This window comes from Suncus etruscus, chromosome 8 (genome assembly GCF_024139225.1).
Source record: "Suncus etruscus isolate mSunEtr1 chromosome 8, mSunEtr1.pri.cur, whole genome shotgun sequence".
Lineage (NCBI taxonomy): Eukaryota > Metazoa > Chordata > Mammalia > Eulipotyphla > Soricidae > Suncus > Suncus etruscus.
The window spans coordinates 1,524,228-1,544,258 of NC_064855.1; the positions used below are offsets into that span (position 1 = coordinate 1,524,228).

General features: G+C 55.6%; 1 protein-coding gene across 1 annotated transcript; it reads left to right on the forward strand.

Moving 5' to 3' along the window:
- Positions 1 to 5,514: 5,514 nt before the first annotated feature.
- LOC126016415 (proton-coupled amino acid transporter 2-like) lies at positions 5,515 to 14,112 on the forward strand. Its single transcript, XM_049778985.1, has 11 exons — positions 5,515 to 5,641; positions 5,944 to 6,010; positions 6,732 to 6,822; positions 6,937 to 7,025; positions 7,433 to 7,528; positions 7,922 to 8,006; positions 9,220 to 9,438; positions 10,904 to 11,002; positions 11,118 to 11,284; positions 11,926 to 12,095; positions 13,838 to 14,112. The coding sequence occupies exons 1-11, from the start codon at positions 5,515 to 5,517 to the stop codon at positions 14,110 to 14,112; spliced, it is 1,485 nt and encodes a 494-aa protein (XP_049634942.1).
- Positions 14,113 to 20,031: the final 5,919 nt, after the last annotated feature.

The window sequence follows — 20,031 nt, forward strand, 5'->3', positions numbered from 1 at the left end:
AGAGAGATGGCATGGAGGTAGGGTGTTTGCCTTGCATGCAGAAGGATGGTGGTTCGAATCCCAGTATTCCATATGGTCCCCTGAGCCTGCCAGGTGCGATTTCTGAGTGAAAAGCCAGGAGTAACCCCTGAGCGCTGCCAGGTGTGACCCAAAAAACAAAAAAAGAAAGAAAGAAACCAGACATACAATAAAATAAAGAAATAAAATAAAAATAAAATAAAGAAAAAAGAAAAGGAAAGAATAAGAGGGAAAGGGCCAGAAAGATAGCACAGTAGTAGGGTGTTTGCTTTGCAAGCAGCCAATCCAGGACAAATGGTGATTCAAATCCTGGCATCCCATATGGTCCCCCAAGCCTGCCATGAGTGATTTCTGAGCGTAGAGTCAGGAGGAACACCTGAGCGCTGACTAGTGTGACCGAACAAACAAACAAACAAAAATCCCCTAACTGGTTGCAAAGGAGGGATGGAGAGAGAGGAGAGAAAAAAAGAGAGAGAAGGAGGAGAAAGGAGACAGAGAAAAGGAAGAGAGAAATGGGGAGAGAGGTGAGAGGAAGAGAGGAAGGAGAGAAGAGGGAGAGAAGAGAGAAAAGGGGAGAGAGGTGAGAGAGAAAGGAGAGGAGGAGAGAGAAAGAAAGGAGAAAGAAGGGGGAGAGATATGAGGGGAGAGAGGAGAGAAGAGAGGAGAGAAGAGAGAGAGAAAGAGGAGAGAGAAGAGGGAGAAAGGAGAGAGTAGGGGAGAGAGTGGTGAGAAAAAGGAGAGAGAAGGGGGAGAGAGAGGAGACAAAGAGAAAGGAGAGAAGGGAAGAGAAAGGGAAGAGAGGGGCAGGGAAGAGAGAAGAGGAATGGAGAGAGGGAGGGAGAGGGAATAGAAGAAGGATAAAGAGAAACACATCTGCCTGGGCCAGAGCGATAATACAGTGGTTAGGGCGTTTGCCTTGCTTGCAGCTGACACAGGACAGCCCAGAACTGGACCCGGGTTTGATCTCTGGCATCCCATATGGTCCCCCAAGCCTTCCAGGAGCTATTTCTGAATGCAGAGCCAGGAGTAACCCCTAAGCCCACCAGATGTGGTCCCAAACCCCCTGCTCCCAAAATAGTCTGCCATGGAGGCAGGCAGGAGGGACAGCGGAGGGGAGAAAAGCTAGGGATTTTGGTGGAGGGAAAAGTGCACTGGTGAAGAGTGTTGAGCATGACTGAAACTCAATCATGAGCAACTTTGTCACTATACTTTTCATGATGATTCAATTAAAGAACTTAGTTAAGGGGCCGGAGAGATAGCATGGAGGTAAGGCATTTGCCTTTCATGCAGGAGGTCATCGGTTCGAATCCCGGCATCCCATATGGTCCCCGATGCCTGCCAGGAGCGATTTGAGCCTGGAGCCAGGAATAACTCCTGGGCACTGCCGGGTGTGACCCAAAAACCACAAAAAAAAAAGAAGAAGAAGAAGAAGAAGAAGAAGAAGAAGAAGAAGAAGAAGAAGAAGAAGAAGAAGAAGAAGAAGAACTTAGTTAATTTTGAAAAATCCCCTGGAGTGATAGTACAACAGGCACAGCACTTCCTTGCACGCAGCCAGCCCAGATTCAATTCTCTGCATTCCACTGGGTTTCCTGAGCACCGATAGGAGTAATTCCTAAGTGCAGAGCCAGGGGGAAACTCTGAGCACTACCAAGTGCAGCCCATCTCTAAAACATTTTCCCTAAAACAACATTTCCCCTAGCTAACTGCTTTGCCTGAGGACACTGAAGGCATAACTTGAAATAATTACAGATGGGCTTGTTTCAAAATAACAGTCACATAGAGTCCAAGAAGAAAAATGCTCCAAAACTTGGAAAGGTTCCATTCTGCTGGGTCACTCCCAGTTTAGGATGGCAGGAGTGCCCCAGGCTAACACACAGCCAAGCTTTCTTCGTCAGACTTGGATTGGGGGGAAAGGATGGTGGAGACAGGGAGTGGAGTCGATGCCACGCTGGCAGCAGGCAGGCAGCTGAAGCAAGAAGAGGCTGGTCGGGGAGGAGCGCTGGCTGGGGCACAGAACCGCTGCCATGGAACACCGCAGAGCCACACACAAGCTCCCTGCGTGACCCAACAAGCCCGAGCCTCGGGCTCTTCCACATGGGCTAGGACTGGAGTGGGGCAGACCTGAGCAGAATGCTGGGCTATAGCTCTGCTGATGTAAGTGATGTAAGTGATGTAAGTGATGTAAGTGATAGTGCCTCTACAGAGAGGAATGAATGTGGTTGGGGCTGGAGAGATAGCATGGGTGTTTGCCTTGCATGCAGAAGGACGGTGGTTCAAATCCTGGCATTCATTATGGTCCCCCGAGCCTGCCAGGAGTGATTTCTGAGCTTAGAGCTAGGAGTGACCCCTGAGCGCTGCCAGGTGTGACCCAAAAACAAAACAATAAAAAAAGAATGTGACGGAGAGATAGCACAGCGGCGTTTGCCTTGCAAGCAGTCGATCCAGGACCCAAGGTGGTTGGTTCGAATCCCGGTGTCCCACAGGGTCCCCCGTGCCTGCCAGGAGCTATTTCTGAGCAGACAGCCAGGAGTAACTCCTGAGCACCGCCAGGTGTGGCCCAAAAAAAAAAAAAAAAAAAAAAAAGAATGTGATAAACTGACCTAGCTAGCTGTGGGTGCCAATATCCTGTCCCAACTTGCATATACCCAGTCACAGAACCATGGCTATGGGAGGGAGAGCATTTGCCTTGCACGCAGCCAACCTAGGTTTGATCTCAAACACCCCAAAGAGCAACCCCAAGTTCGCCAGAAGTGATCCCTGTGTGCAGACCCAGGAGTAAGTCCTGCAGAGTATGAACAAAGCAGTGTCTGATCCAATAAACAAGACTTTAAAGAAAAAAAAAAGCACAGAGGCCAGACGGGTAGGACATTCGCCTTACATGCATGCAGTCAACTCAGGTTAACTCTCTGGCATCCCATATAGTCCCCTGACCCTGTCAGAAATTTCTGAGGACAGGGGCCGGGAAGGTGGCGCTAGAGGTAAGGTGTCTGCCTTACAAGCGCTAGCCAAGGAACGGACCGCGGTTCGATCCCCCGGCGTCCCATATGGTCCCCCCAAGCCAGGGGCGATTTCTGAGCACATAGCCAGGAGTAACCCCTGAGCGTCAAACGGGTGTGGCCCAAAAACCAAAAAAAAAAAAAAAAAGAAATTTCTGAGGACAGAGCCAGAAGTAACCCCTGTGCATTGCAGGGTGTGGCCCCAAGACAAAACAAAACAAAAAGAACCACAGCCATGTAAAGTGCATACAACTTCACACATGTCCCATAGTGGTCCACATGTGACCCGCACATGGTCCACACGGAGTTCATACCCAGACTCTCAGGTGGCCTACATGTGGTTCATACCTTATCTGAGCTCACACAAGGCTTATGCCTGTAAGGCTTGCAGGGATTAAAAATCAGGCATTCCTGGGGCCAGAGAGATAGCGCAGCCATAGGGCATTTGCCTTGTACTCAGCCAATTCAGGTGGTTCGGACTCCCGACAACACAGATGGTCCCTTGAACCTGCCAGGAGTGATTTCTGAGCACAGAGCCAGTGTGAGCATTGCCCAATGTGACCCCAAAACTAAAAATTATAATAATCAGGCATTCCTGGGGGAATGGAACGATAGCACAGCAGTAGGGTGTTTGCTTTGCACGTGGCCAACCCAAGACTGACCTGGGCTTGCCAGGAGCAATTTCTGAACACAGAACCAGAAGTAATCCCTGAGAGCCACCAGGTGACCCCAAACGCACCCCACCCCACCCCCCGAAATCAGGCATTTCCCACATGAAGGCATCAGTTACTAGATGGGTGGAAGCAGCGACTGGCATGCCAGTGGGAGACCTGCTCCATGATGATGCTGTGAGCCAGCACACAGACTGCCACTGTGCTGGGACCACAAGTGGAGACTGAGCTAGAGGAAAGCAGGGACAGCCGTGGCAGGAGGCTGGGAACTTGGGCGGAAGAACTCCAGGGTCTCGTGGACAGGAAATCCGGCAGGAGCTGGTAAGTGCTTGGAAGTGATGCCTTTTGTCTGGGCTGTTCTGCAGGGGAACCTCGTGAAACTGACCCCTCTCTGCTCCTTCCCCAGTGCTGCTCCATGGCGACTCTTGCTAGCAACATGGACCTGAGTCTACCAGCTGGGGGGAAGGACGCAGTGTGGAGGGCACCCTATCAATGCTGCTGACGAAGGGGCCGGCCAGCGCAGACCCTCAGCTCACAGGCCCCAGGCTGTTCCTGGCTCCCACTGGTCAGTCATGGGGCAAACAAAACTTGGCGAGGACTGTGCCTGGAGAAATTTTTGCCTCAAGAAATTGTGGGTCTCTTGCTGTCACTGGTCTGGGGTGACGATTCCATAAATGACAGCTCTCAGGCCTCTTGCTCCAAGACAGAGAAGCCATAGATGCTGGACACCAGGCCCGGGCTCAGTGCTGGACCTGCAGTGACCCTGGCCACTCAGGGGTCCTTTCTTGCTGTCAGGGAAAGCACAGGGGACTGTGGCTGTTGGATGTGGCCCTGTGGTCATTTTGTTCTTGCCTTATAGTGGGGGGCAGAGATGCCTGGGAGGTGGGGGTTGGCACGGGCACTGGGATGCTGGCATAGGGCAGAATGGGGCGCCAGCCAGTCTGCCCACCCTGAGCAGAGATAATGACAGCTCAGGACAGCTGTGGGTGAAATCCTAGGGGGCTCCACCCTTTTAGGGCTCCAGTGGACATCCCCCAAGCTGAGCTGTGATCTGTGCTCATACACACACACACACACACACACACACACACACACACACACACACACACACACACACCACCTTTCCCCTCAGCACATGGCTGAACCCTCTCAGAGTGAGTGAACGGCCCTTTTTCCCGACAAGAAAATAGGAAGATTGGAGCAATAGTACAGAAGGGAGGGCGTCTGCCTTGCTCTAGAAGCCAGGTTCGATCCTCGGCCTCCCATATGGTCCCCTGAGCACTGTGCCGGGAGTAATCCCTGAGTGTTGCCAGGCGTGGCCCCAAAACAAAAACAAACACAGAAAATGAGCATCTGAGGAGCCAGGAGATAGAGAAGGGGTGTTGGGGGGTAGAGACACAGGGGGAGGAGCAGCTGAAGGGAGGAGAAGGGGAGGGGAGGGGGAGGAGCAGGAGGAGGAGCAGGAGGAGAGGGAGGTACGGGAGGAGGAAAAGGAGGTGCTGGAGGAGTGAGTGGGAGGACTATGGCAACTGCTCTGTCCTGCCCTGAGACTGTGGAGCCCCCCCCCCCCAACCCGCTCCCCTTCTGCTTCCCCAGGAGTTGTGTCCTTCGTCAGCCTCTGGGCCCGGAGCTGGCACGTTTGTCGGCCAGGCTGGGCGTGGGTCTGTCTGTGTGACTGCCCAGTGGGTCTCCGGAGAGTCCCAGTGGCCCAGGGCCCGGCTGCAGGCGGAGTCCCGGGGTGCGAGGCGTGGCCTAGGCAGAGGGTCACAGACCACAGTCACCTGCAGCTCACAGGGTCATCTGCAGCAGAGCCTAACGTGTGGCCCACCATGTCCGTGAGCAGCGGGACCCAGGGAGCCGACACCCTCAAGCTGGACCTCGTGGGCTCAAAGGCCAGCGGCCAGAAGCAGGAGGAGGACTCGGGGAGCGGGGACCGTGGGGCCGGTGTCCCTGGGGGTACGGAGAAGAGCCATGGAATCACGTGAGTGTCCGTCTTGCCTGCTGATGTCAAGCCAAGGGGCTCTGTGGCATGGGCAGAGATAGGGTTCGAAGTGGGAGGACTGGGGTTCAGGCCCTACCGTGCTGAGGAGGAGGTGGCTAGCAGCCCCCAGAGCAGAGGGCAGAGGGAAGGGCCCCTCATGAGTGTGATGCTGAGCTCCGCCTCAGTTTCCCCTGGTGAAGGCTGGGGAGGGGATGGAGAGAAATGGCAAAGCCCCCGGGGCTGCCCCCAGGGTCCTGGGCGAGGTCTTTATCTATAGCCCCAGGCCCTGTGCTGTGCGAGGGTGGGCGCTGGCTGCTACTCAGGGCGCCCATTCCCGAGTTCCGGTGCGGGGAGAGGTCACAGGGACATCCAGGACAGAGGCCCCCTGCTTCTGGCTGCCCCGCAGGGCCTATCTCCACTTGGCGGACTCCATCTGGGCTGATTTCCTAAGACCCCGAACACTTTCCAACTTCACCTGACCCTGCCTGGTTGCAAAACAGCCTCCCAGGAGGCCTGGGTTAGTTCTGCAAAAGGCATAGAAGGGGGTTCTCTGTACCCTAGGGCACCCCAGGGTCACCCCGTGCTGGGAGACGAGCCATAAAGTGGCGCTGGGGGCTGGGCCGCTCTTAGTGAGGGCTGCATCTCACACCACATCTTCCCCACCGTGTGGGGCTGACCTCCCACAGTGTCTCATACCTCTGCGTCCTATGGGAGTCATGATACCCCATTCACCCCACCTGAGATCCCCCCCCATTCTATAACCACCCACCCATGGCACATTATTTGTGAGCTGCAGATCTCCTGAGAAACAAGGCAGCCCCTCAGGAGGTAAGCACCTGCTGAAGCTGTTTCCGGGGAGGCTCAGAAGTGGGGTGCAGTTGTGGTTTCAGAGACCCAGGCACATCAGGGGAATGTGTCAGAACCCCGAACCAAATCTCCACTAGAAACTGTCCCTGAGGGAAGCACAGAGGAGGAGGACCCGAGGGCATTGTCCAGCTGTCCTGTGAGTGGCCTGTCCCGGCCCCCACACGCCTGTCCCCTCACTTCAGACCCTCTGTCCCACAGAGCGTTCCAGGCCTTGGTTCATCTGGTGAAAGGCAATGTGGGCACGGGGATCCTGGGCCTGCCCCTGGCCATGAAGAACTCGGGCCTCCTGGTAGGAAGGGCAGGGGTGGGCACGCATAAGGTGTGAGGGGGAGGCACAGACTATGGGGCAACTTGACACAGACTGGATCCCTGGTGACCTACCATCCCCATCTCTCCTCTGCAGGTGGGATCTCTCAGCCTGATGGCGATGGGCTTTGTGGCCACCTACTGCATGCACATTCTGGTCAGGTGCGCCCAACACCTGTGCCGCAGGTAAGGACCTTCCCCTGGCTCTCAAGAGTGCCTTGCAGCCTCTCACACAGCCCAGAGGAGTGGCAGGTCACTGGAAGGGTCCTCGGTGGTTCGGCTGCATGAGGGTAGGGGACTGGAGCTTGGCCTGCCATCTTCCTGGTTGGCCCGAGTGGGTTGAATGCGCCCTGTTCACCGCAGGGTCATGGGCCCTAATGCCAGGGCCTTGGGGCTTCTCACCACCTTGTGTTTGAGCAAAGATTCCGAGGAGGTGAGCAGTCAGGGCTGCACACATATGTGAATGCGCACATGCAAACACATATAAATGCGCACACACATCCTACTTGCACCAAGCTCTGCTCAGGACTTGCTCCACCATTGCAAATACGAGGTCAGACACGCTCTCAGTCCCAGTTGTGACTCTCCCGCAGACTCAACAAGCCCTTCCTGGACTATGGAGAGACCGTGAAATATAGCCTGGAGGCCTGTCCCAGCGACTGGCTGCGCCGACACTCATACTTGGGCAGGTATGTATGTGCGGGGCAGGTGGGCACATGGGGGCAGGTACATGAGAAGTAGGTGGACACACACAAGAGCAAATGGGCACACACAGGGAAGCAGGCGTGTGCTAAAGGGACTGCTCCCGGGACAGTGAGCTCTGGTTCAGGCTCCAGATGAGGGGCCCTTGCTCAGGGGTCACCATCCTCCCAGACCAGCCCCTCTCCCCTGCCTCTACGCCCACCCCTACTCAACCTGGTTTGTGACCAGCCCTTGTCCACCCTTTGAGCCCCTGGCCCACGGGGACCCATTTGGTGAAAGAGGTGGTTTTGTGTCTGGGGTGACAGGGCGGGGTGGGGGCCTGCGTGAACCATGGGAGGGGAGGTCACAAGAACCGAGCAGCCCCTGTTGCTCCCCACCAGGCGCACGGTCATCTTCTTCCTGGTGGTCACCCAGCTGGGCTTCTGCTGCGTGTACATCGTGTTTCTGGCAGACAACCTGAAGCAGGTAACACCAGCGCTCTCGTCGAGGGGGAGGGATGCGGAGGGGCCAGTGAGGAGGGAAAGGGACATTCCTGGCATGTGCTCCCGCACACCATGCTCAGAAGCCTGACCTTGGGCTTCCATCTGTTCCGCCTGGGGGTCTTGGATCTGCTCCCAAGCCCCTACGGCCAATGGGAACAAAGCTGCTGTTTTTGAAGCTCAGATTTCATCAGCACAATAATAGGAAAGAGGCTCCTGGAAGGCAGAGCAAGGCAGGGCTGGCAGGGCTGGGCTGGGCTGGTGCCCCTGCCTGGACCCCAGATGCAAAGACTCAGAGAGACAAAGGGAGAGAAGACACCTGGGAGAGTTCTTGCCTCGCACAGAGTTGCTGGAGTCACAGATGGTCCTCCAAGCCCTCCCAGGAAGTGATTCCTGAGCACAGAGCCAGGAGTAAGCCCTGAGTTCTCTAGGATGTGGATCCCAAGAAGGGACAGAGTCAGCTGTCACACAGACCAAGGTGCCAACAGGCCTCAAGCCTCCCCTACAGGCCTCTAGCTACCTCAGGTTCTGCCATGTATGGGGTAGATAGTGGCTGGGCAGGGGAAGAGGGTCAGGGTGCAGGAAGGGGACGCACAGGTCCCCACACAGCTCTGGGGGTCTTTGTGCCCCCCCCAGAACCACAAGCCAGGGGAATGGAAGGTTCTAGACCCTTGGCCCGCCCTCCTTCACTTGCTGCTGATCCAGAGGGTTCAGCCGGTTTTCCTGTTTCCCTGGCTGGTCTGTATGGGTTTGGGGCCCTACACAAAAGTGCTCTAGGGTTGCATGTGGCCAACCCTCAATCCTCCGCATCCCATATGGTCCCCTGAGCCTGCCAGGAGTAATTTCTGAGTGAGTGCTGAGCCAGGAGTAAGCCTTGAGTATCTCTGGGTGTCACTCAAATTCCCCCCACACACACACACAAAATTCAAATTCCCCATGGGCCCTGACCCCTGGCTTGGTACTGGGACCATGTTGGCCCCTCACCAGCCCTGTGACCTCTATCAGTTCAGCTTGTACCTAAGTCATTTTACACTCAGAGTTCAGTCACACTCCCCCAAAGCCCACCTGCAACTGGTACTTGGGGTGCAATGAGCCCCCCATGCACTTGGTACTCGAGTGTACCCAGCCCCCCCATGTGCAGGGTCCTAGGGCGCAGCAGCCCCCCACGTGTGCCCACGAGGGTCTTGTTCTCTAAACAGGTTGTGGAGGAGGTGAACAGCACGACCACTGACTGCCAGGCCGGGCTCATAACGGAGCTGGTGCCCAGCGTCGACTCGCGCCTCTATATGCTGGGCCTGCTGCCCGTCCTTTGTCTGCTGGCCTTCTTCCGGAACCTCCGTGTGCTCACCGTGCTCTCGCTGCTGGCCAACGTGAGCATGTTCGTCAGCCTGGCTATCTTGACGTATTACATCGTACAGGTGGGTCCTGTTCCAGCGCCCCAAGGCCCGTGCACGTACCCTGAACACCTGCATCCAGGCCTGCACACATCCCGTCTCCTGGCATCTGCTTAGAACCTCCTCTCACCTGCGCTCACGGTCCACCTGGTTTCTGTTTCTCTGTGGAGGGGGGGCATCCCTGAGTGGTGCTGGGGGTTGTATCCAGGATCTGGTGTGTGGAAACAATCACCCCTGCCCAAAATTCCTCTGTTTCTAGATAAGATTTGCAGGGAATCCCACCATAAACAGCCTGTTTCGAAAGCAGCTTCTCTGCATGCCTCAAGCCAGGCCCTGCCAGGTGATAGCGCCAGAGCCCTTCACAGGGCAGGAGAATGTAGGCCAGCACCCAGGAGGGCTCCCTCCCCAAGCCCTGCCCCACAACAATACCATATAGGAGCAGGCTGGCCCTCCATTCAAATCTCTGTTGGTTTTTGATTGTTTGTTTTCGGGCCACCCCTGTGGTGCTCAGGGATCACTCCTGGCTATGTCCTCAGGGATCATCTCTGGGGGTGGGATCAAAGGCAGGCACCCTCCCTGCTGTCCTAATGCTCCGGCCCACTCTTGATGCAGACAAGACTCATCCAAGTGTAACACGGGAGGCCCCCAGCCCAAGCTCTTCTTCTGGCACGGGGAGGTGGTTGGAAGAGTGGGCAGAGCCTTTGCATACAGTGGGACCCCAGCCCACACCCAGTACCTTTGGGGTGCGACCCTCAAGTTCTACAGTGATCACCTGAGCAGTACTTGGTCACGGAGTGAGCCCTGGAGCCCTGCGGCCCTGTCCCTGGAGAGGGAAGTAAATCAGGCTGCAGGGACAGGTGGTCTGAGGAGCTCAGACTCCTCCACGAATGGGGCTGGTTGGGGGCCCTGAGATCACCCCACGCTCCTTTCAGTCTCCACTTACAAGGGGTGGAGGAATGGGCTCACTGCAGATCAGGCTTCCTGTCCATAACAGTGATGGTCGGTGTATGTGGGCAGGGGCTGCAGCTGGTGCCTCCATGATCCAACAAGGCAGACCCTCGAAATCCCAGTCCTCCCTCTTGGGGTTCGGGCACACTCATGCATCCACTCACTAGTCTTGGCACTCGCCTATAAAATTCTGGTAACAGGCAGGAGTGATAGAACAGTGGGAAGGATACTTGCCTTGCATGCCACAGACCCAGTTTGATCCTTGGCATCCCATCGAGTCCCCTAAGACAACCAGGAGTGATCCCTGGCAGTAAAACCATGAGTACCACCAGGTGTGTCCCCCCCCCCAGAATAAATAAAATTCTGGTAGTAAGCTGGAGAAGACAATACTGGAGAGACAGTGCTGGAAGGGCACTTGCCTGGCACAAAGCTCACCAGGGCTGGACCCCTGAGACAGCCAGGTGTGAGCCCCCCAAAACAAAGATATCTGTGGGGTGCTCTGACCCCTCTCAGAGGCGGGGTCCCCTATCCTTCTCCATAGGACATCCCAGACCCGGGTCAGCTGCCCCTGGGGTCCAGCTGGAAGACATACCCCCTCTTCTTCGGCACGGCCGTTTTCTCCTTCGAGAGTATAGGCATGGTGAGTGTTGAGGGGCGGCACCCAGACTGGGAGCGCATGGCTCGGCCCTCCAATGGGAAATGGGGGAGTCCCACTGGCTAGGTCGCTCAGCCCCCACTGCCCCTTGCTCGCACAGGTGCTGCCTCTAGAGAACAAGATGAAGAATGCCCACCGATTCCCGACCATCCTGTCCCTGGGCATGACTCTGGTCACCGCGCTCTACACGATGGTGGCTGTGCTGGGCTACATCCGTTTTGGGGACAAGGTGCAGCCTAGCATCACCCTGAACCTGCCCAACTGCTGGTGAGTGCGAGTGGGGAGTGGGGGTGGTTGGTCCCAGGAAGAAGCAAGCAGGGCCTCTAGCCAGTGTGTGGTGCCAGGAGGATGGGACAGCTACCAGGCCCCGGCCCACAGGAGCCCAGGGGAGGACTGAGGCAGAGCAGCACCAGGGGGTGGGACCTAGGTACCCCATTACCTCCGTCCCCATTATCCTCCAGGTTACCCATCACCCCCCATTCCATCATCTCCAGTTTCTATCACACCCAGGGTCTCCATCCCTCCTGAGTATGAGGGTGGTATCTTCATGGAGGGACCCATCCCTCCTGCCATGTTCAACCCAGAAAGAGAAGGTGCTTTGGAATTTATTTATTTGTGTTTTTTGTTTGTTTGGTTGTTTTTTTTTGTCACACCTGACAGCCTTTAGGGGTTACTCCTGGCTCTGCACTCAGAAATCGCTGCTGGCAGGCTCAGGGGACCATATAAGATGCTGGGATTCAAACCGGGGTCCATCCTATGTTGGCCACGTGCAAGGCAAACGCCTTATCTCTGTGCGATTGCTCCAGCCCAGGGGCTCTGGAATTCCTCCTGTTCCACTAGGCCCCGCTGATCCCGACTTGAGGCACCTCCCTTGGGCTCAGCCCTCACACTCCCTGTTCTGCCCGCAGGCTGTACCAGTCAGTGCGGGGCCTCTTCATCCTGGGCATCCTCTGCTCCTACACGCTGCAGCTCTACGTGCCGGCCGAGATCATCATCCCCTGGGCGCTGGCCCGGGTGGCCGCACGCTGGGCCCTGCCGCTGGACTTGGCCATCCGCCTTGCTTTGGTGGGCCTTACATGTGAGTGCCAAGGGGAAGGGTGAGGCTGGGATCAGGGCTCAGGAGGGTCACCAGGGGGGAACATGGGGCTGGCCATATGCATGCCCCACTCAGTCCCCCACTCTCCTAGGAGAGTCCCAGTGATGTGGAGACAGACAGGGAAGCCCCTGGGACTCGCCCACGATAGCACCCGCAATGTGATCCGCAACCTCCCACCCCAGGTGCCTTCCGGCCCCCTGCACAGCACCTAAGATGCCTTTGCCAGCAGAGTCTCCAAGGCTGGCCCCTCCCTGTGGCCTGTTCCCTTCTGCTCTGGCCTCAGAGGGGGAAACAAAGGGGACCTGAGAGCTGGGCCAAAATAAACCCCAGAGCGTGGTTGGGGCAGAGGTGGGCAAGAGCTGCCCTTGTCTGCCCAGCTTCACACCCCACTTTGCATCAACGGGCCACGTTGCTGGATGCTTCACGCCACGATTGTGCCAACTCTTTTAGAGACAAAACTCCCAAACTGGAGCAAAGCTGCAATCACAGGGAGGCACTTGCTTCATGCTTTATTATTATTATTTATTTATTTATTTATTTATTTTGGTTTTTGGGTCACACCCGACAGTGCTTAGGGGTTCCTCCTGGCTCTATGCTCAGAAATCTCTCCTGGCAGGCTCGGGGGACCATATGGGATGCTGGGATTCGAACCACTGTCCTTCTGTATGCAAGGCAAATGCCCTACCTTTAACTTTATTTATTGATTGATTGGTTGGTTTTGGGGCCACACCCAGCAACGCTCAGGGGTCACTCCTGGCTCTGCACTCGGAAATCGCCCCTGGTAGGCTGGGGAACCATATGGGATGCCAAGAATCGAACCGGGTCCCTCCTGGGTTGGCTTCATGCAAGGCAAATGCCCTACCACTGTGCTATCTCTCCAGCCCCTTGCCTCTTGCTTTGACCCACAACAGTGTCCCCTTCTGCAGACCACCCAGGCACCCTCCGAACACCTGTCTCCCTTCCTCCTGGGTTGACCTGCGGGGGTAGAAATTCCAGCCCTTGGGCTGGAGCGATAACACAGCTGTAAGGCGATAGCACGGAGGTAGGATATTTGCCTTACATGTGGCTGACTCAGGACAGGCCCAGGGCATCCCATATGGTTCTCCAAGTCTGCCAGGAGCGATTTCTGAGCACAGAGCCAGGAGTAACCCTGAGTGCACCTGTTTTGGGGTGGCCCAAAAACAAACCAAAAGAAAGGAAATTCCAGTTCCTGTACTTCCCCACGCAAAAACCTGCCTCCAGCTGCTTCTCAGCCCCTGCCCCCCCGCACATGCATGCATGCACCAACATCAGGCCTGCTGCCATCCTGTGCCCTTCCCTCTGTGCAACTTTCTCAGTAGGGAGCTGCCAGGATGAGCGCTTCAGTCAGCTGAGACCCACAGCGCTCAGGGGCTACTCCTGGCTCTACACTCAGAAATCTTGGGCAACCATATGGGATGCCGGAATTCCAACCACCGTCCTTCTGCACACAAGGCGAATGCCTTATCTCCATGCTATCTCTCCGGCCCCTGAGGAAGCATAACCTATTGTAAGGCCCATGACACCCTTTGAGGCTGAGGAAGGGCTGTGCAGGCCCCACGGAGGATCCTCAGGCTCCCGTCTACCCCAGAGCTCGGAGGACCTGGCATGTGCCGGATTCCTGAAGCAACTCATGTTTGGGGTTCGGTGCTGAGGGCTGCGCACAGCCCAGTGGCAGAGCAGGGCCTGAGCCATGTTTCCCGCAGGCATCCTGGCCATCCTCATCCCCCGCCTGGACCTAGTGTTGGCTCTGGTGGGCTCCGTGAGCAGCAGCGCGCTGGCGCTCATCATCCCGCCGCTGCTGGAGATTGCCACCTTCTCCTCGGAGGGTCTGAGCCCCCTCACCATTGCCAAGGACGCCCTCATCAGCCTCCTGGGCTTCCTGGGCTTCGTGGTGGGCACCTATCAGGCACTGGAAGAGCTCCTGCGGCCGAGCCATGGCCCCTTCCCGGCCTCCAACTCCACTGCCTTGATGTACTGAGACGCCCAGGCCCGTTGTGGCGGGACCCCTCGGATCAGCCTCCTGTGCTGGGACTGGCCAGCAAAGGGGGTCAGAAATGGCGGCTGGTGCTTTTTCCTCCTGGGGCCCACCCACAGCCACTTTCTGTGCCTCTTTGGAACAAGCCTGCGGGTCTGCCTCACCAGCAACGGGGCACAAGGCAGCAGTGGTGGGGAGAACACAGTCTCCCCCACCACAGGCCAAGGGTGAAGAACAGGAGGGGCAGCAGCTAATGGCCAGGGCAGCCAGGCCACAGGGCTCTGCGGGCAGTTCTGAGCCCCCAGACTCAGAGATGGGCTCAAAGCCACACTGGCCTCTTGGCATGCCTGGACACCCTCACCTCACCTGCTCTGTGTCATGTGCTTGATGGCAGGACTCAGGAACAGTCCCGGATCCCGGGTATCCGGGGGCATGGCGGGAGACTGTTCCTTCAGCTTCTCCTCAGAAGCAGTAGTGTCTGGAGGAGGGACGCTGGCCCGGCCTTCCTTCCGGACAGTGGCCAAACTGCCCAGGAGGCTGGACACTGGGAAAATAAAGCCTCGGTGAAGAGTGAGTGGTCTCCATACAGTGATGGCTTCTCGCCCACCCCTAGACACCGATCATCCCAGAAGCGCCACTTCTGAGCTAGCTGCAGGAATTCCACTTGGTTCTGAACTAGGTTTTAGTCGTGTCTTCAAACCTTTTCATTGCAGCCACATAAGATTTCTCACCCCCAGACACAGGTCAGAACTGAACTCTAGCACCGAGAAACATGGAGACTCGACGTGTGCAGGGATGATTAAGGGTGTGTATCGAGGTTTCAGGGCTGAGATAATCCCCCACCTCGTGGTCTGGCAGGAGTGGGGGGGCAACCCCAAGCTCTTGATATAGAGCAGTTTGGGGAAAGACCTTTCCGGAAGAAGTAGAGGGATTCTGGGTTTTGTCCCTACAGTCACCAGGATACCAGCACTGGGTAGGGGCTCTCAGGAAGGTGGCAGTGGGAGTCCAGGAACTGACCTCTTGGTTCCAGTGCTGGAGCTTGGGAGGAAGTCAGAAAGCAGAGGGGTGGTCTGCAGTACTTCCACTGCTCACAAGACCCTGACAGCACTGAGACATGCAGAATCCATCCCCGTCCACCTTCCCTTCAGAACCATGCTCCACCTGACAGTAAAGTTGGGTGGGTGGAGCGTGAAATCCCCAGGGCCAGCACTGACCACCCAACTATCAGGTCAACCAGCCGACCCACAATAAGCTAATTGAAAAAAAAAAGATCTGAGTGGCTGAGTGGAAAATCAATGAATGAATGAATGCATGAACGAGTAAACTAATGTTTGAACTAGTCGATAAGAGAATGAGTGAATGAACCAGTGAGTGATTGAACGAATTGGTGAGCAAATGAGTGGAAGTAATGACCAGTGAGTGAGGAAGAAATGAGTGGATGAATGAGAGGAGTGGTCAGTGAATAATGACTGAAGGAGGAATGAGCAAATGAACAATGAATGAGTGGACGAATGTGTGAAATGGGCTCATGAACAAGTGAGCAGAGGAGTGGCCTGGTGAGTTAATGAGGGTAAGTAAATGAATGAAGGAGTGACTAAGTGGGGGAGTAAACGAATTAGGAATGAATGAGTACGTGAGTAAACAGGGCAAGTAAATGAATATGTGAGTGAATGAAGGAGTGTGACTGGGAATCAGTGAAGGAAGGAGTATGTGTGACTGAGAGTGAATGAATGAGTGTGTGCAGGAGTGGTTGACGTAGTCTCAAGGCTGGACTGTAGGCCCAACCCTAGTGCTGGCGTGGGATCCACTGAGCGTCTTTCCCAGCTGCCTGGACTAGCCTTCATGTACCTGGCGTGCAGGAGTTTGCCTGGGAGACCAAGCATCGGGCCTGCAGCCTGGTGCACAGTTCTCGGGGACGGGCAAATTGGAGCTAGAGTGGTTCGAGTGCCGACAAGGGAGGAACCTCCCACTATTAAGGCAGGGGCAGGCTGGCCACCTGCTGCTCAGACTGGGGTCCTGTCCTGCTACCACAAAGTACCACATGAGGGCCTGAGATAGCATGGAGGTAGGGCCTTTGCTTTGCATGCAGGACGGTGGTTCGAATCCCAGCATCCCATATGGTGCCCGAGCCTGCCAGGAGCGATTTCTGAGTGTAGAGCCAGGAGGAACCCCTGAGTGCTGCCGGGTATGACCCAAAAACCAAAAACCAAAAAAAAAAAAAAAAGGCACCACATGACCTCAGTGCCTGTAAGGCAGAGGGGACCCACTATGAGTAGAGAGAGGGCAGGTGAGCACGGCTGAGGAAGAGGAGTCCCAAAGACACGGACAGGGCCCCACATAAACACCCCTCCCCCTCCCTACAGACACAGGGGCAGAGAGGCACTCCAGGGCCAGGTATGGCAACCGCCCACAGGTTCCCACAGCTGGGGCATCAGTGGGCCTTGACATGCATCGAATCTCCCCTGGGTGTCCAGGAAACTTTCCCCACACACCCACCCCCAATTCACTGACAGACAAAAATGTCCCCCCCACAGCAGCTGTGGGGCTGCCCTGGCCAGCGCCCCCATAGCCAGACGGGATTCCTTCTGACTGGAGCCCTGCTTCCCAGGCTGAGTGCCACTTCCTGGCAGAAGCAACTGTGCTGCGCCCATCAAAAGGCTCTTTGTGTATCTCAGAGGCCTGTCAGTTCCCAGCAGCGAGGCCATGCACAGAAAACAGGCAGGCATTGGCCTTCACTGGATCTCTGCTGGAGCAGCTGCGAGAGTGCAAGTCCTCCCCTGCCATGGGACACTGTCCTCCCACTCATGGAACCCCATCCTCCCTTTGCCAGGAGACAGGTTCTCCTACCCATGGACCCACAGTCTTCCTCCCATAGTGAGAACCAAATGCCCCATGGGCCTAGGACCAAGGTGGTTCCAAGCCCCCAGTAAAATCACTGTGAAATATTTTCCACTCTATAGCTTCCCCCATAGGCAGAGGGTGATAGACCAAAGATAAAACTGCAAAATATACCCTGTAAAGGGCAGGACCCTCCCTGACCAGCTGAAAAAGAGGAAGTAGGTGGGTCCAAATGTTTCACCAGATAAGGTCCCCCTGACACAAGTTGAGTCAGCAATAAGTTGGGACATCCACCCTAAGTGATGCGATTTCTGATGTGATTTCTGTTCAAGTGGATGAAATGCTTGCATTATTGTATCAACCAATGAAATGCTTGAGTCATTGAAGCCTGTAAAGCACTATACAGACTGCTTGAAGCTTTAACTCGGGGTCCTTGTTAAGAGGCCCTTGATCGGAGAGATAGCACAGCGGCGTTTGCCTTGCAAGCAGCCGATCCAGGACCAAAGGTGGTTGGTTCGAATCCCGGTGTCCCATATGGTCCCCTGTGCCTGCCAGGAGCTATTTCTGAGTAGACAGCCAGGAGTAACCCCTGAGCAATGCCGGGTGTGGCCCAAAAACCAAAAACCAAAAAAAAAAAAAAAAAAAAAAAAAAGAGGCCCTTGGTTAATGTGACTTGGGCCTCGACTTGCACCTTGCAATATCGGAGGTGGTCTTTGACTTTGATTCAGCGCTGACTCTGGGTGGTTAACTCAAACCCTAACGTCACCACCGGACACACTGTCCTCCCACACAGGCCCACCATCCTCCCACTCATGGACCCACTGTCCTCCCACCATGGACATACTACCTCACCCCCTGGGGACACACCACCCTCCTGCCAGCTGCACTGTCTGTCCTGTTCAGAGGCAGCTGGATGGGCCACACTACTCACAGCCAACCATCGTCCACTCTGGTCCATAGATGTGACAGGAGCCACTTCTAGGAAATGGATGTGGGCCCAAAGGCTTCACCATATGTACAGGTATGTACACACGGTCATGACTGTATACCTGCACATTCTCTGCGTGTGGGGTCTATAGGACTTTTCTGGAAGTAGCAGCAGGATATTCTGAGGTTATGTGTGGAAAGAGGGGCTGCCTGAGCATCTGGGAGGAGGGGCCTTGCAAGGGAATCCACTTCCCAGAGTCGCCTACTCTGCAGACAAGCACAGCTGTGACTCATCATTCAGACCACAAAAGTTCTTTTTTTAATTAATATCTTTATTTAAACTCCTTGATTACAAATATGATTGTAGTTGGGTTTTATCACAAAATTCTTAAGGAGGAAAAGGCTTAAATTCCCACCTGTCCAAGGGCTCAGCACTTCTTACACTCCACAGCCAACGCCATGCCTGAGCCAGGTCGGAATTGTTTGGCCTGTGAGGACTGCTGCCAGGGGCTGTGGGAATTGGGGCTGGTGCTGAGGGGGCCCCCGAAGTCTCAGAGCCTCCCATATCCTGTCCCACAGGAAGTATCAGTCAGAGCTGCTCTGTTCTATGGGCACCTTCACCTTCGAGTCCTCCCAGAGTACTGGCCCTTGGCTAAGCTTTGCCCAGCCCATAACCCAAGCCCCATGACACACCCACACGGGGCTCTGCCCTCCTGTGACAATGGCATTGGGCTAGCACCCCAACTAGCCTGGGTTTCAGCTGTCCCGGAACATCCGCAGCAGTGTCCAGAGAGGATGCACAGCCCCTGCCCCAGGGACATCTGGGTAGGGCCATGAGGGAGAAGCATTGCCCCTTAACACACACACTCTGGCTAGATGCTCTGGGCACTGCCCAGCTCTCACCAACCATCACCCAAGGGGCCTGGGGCAGGTGGCCAGTCACGAGATGGACCCAGCTCCCTCCTGTAAGACTGGGCAGAGCAGATTCCAGGACAGCAAGGGACCTTGGTTTGGGGGAGATTGAGGCCCTACTCTCCATCACAGAAAGGTCAGGCAGAGCCAGGAAATGGGGTCCCCACTGCACAGCAGGCTCTCTCCGGGAAGCACCTTGAAAACTGCAAATCGCAAGGCCTGAGGAATAGCACAGGGGTAGGGCATTTGCCCTGCATGCAGTGGATTCGAGTTCAATCCCCAGCATCCCATACAGTCCCCCGAACATCACCAGGGATGATCCCTGTGTACAGAACAGAGCCAGGAGTGACCCCAGGCTTCCCAAAAACGTGGTAAAGAAAATTGCAAATGGCTCTGGGCAGCCCTGGTGAGCATCACTATGGAGGCAGAAGCTCTGGGGCCAGGCACGAGTCCTGCACAGACACATGTAGAAGGGATGACAAGAACATGGTCCACATGCTTGATTAGTCCCCCAAAAGCCCCTCAGAACGAGTCCCACATCCATAGACATCAAGTTCCACAAGCAAAGGTTTGGGGCCACAGATACGCAAAGACTTTTTTTGTGTGTTTTTGGGCCAGAGTGGTGATGATAACGTGTAGCTCCTGGCTATGAGCCCAGAAATCACTCCTGGCTGGCTCGGAGGACCATATGGGACGTCGGGGGATTGAACCGCGGTCCATCCTAGGTCAGCCGCACGCAAGGCAAACACCCTACTGCTGTGCCACTGCTCCAGCCCCTACAAAGACTCTGGCTCCTACAAAATTTTTTTTCTATGGGGAATGAGAGGTGGGTTTGGGCCATACCTGGCGGTGCTCAAGGTCTATTCCTGGCTCTGTGCTCAGGAATGACCCCTGGAGGTGCTCAGGGGCTCAGCCATAGCAAGTCGAGCACTGAGCTTTGTGCTATCTCTAGAGCCCCAGCAAATAACTCAACCACAGCAAAAGCACAATCAAAATAGAACACGGGGGGGGGGGGGGGCGCGGAGAGATAGCATGGAGGTAAGGCATTTGCCTTTCATGCAGAAGGTCATTGGTTCGAATCCCGGCGTCCCATATGGTCCCCTGTGCCTGCCAGGAGCAATTTCTGAGCATGGAGCCAGGAGTAACCCCTGAGCACTGCTGGGTGTGACCCAAAAACCAAAAAATAAATAAATAAATAAAAACTAATAAAAATAAAAAACAAGGGCCCGGAGAGATAGCACAGCA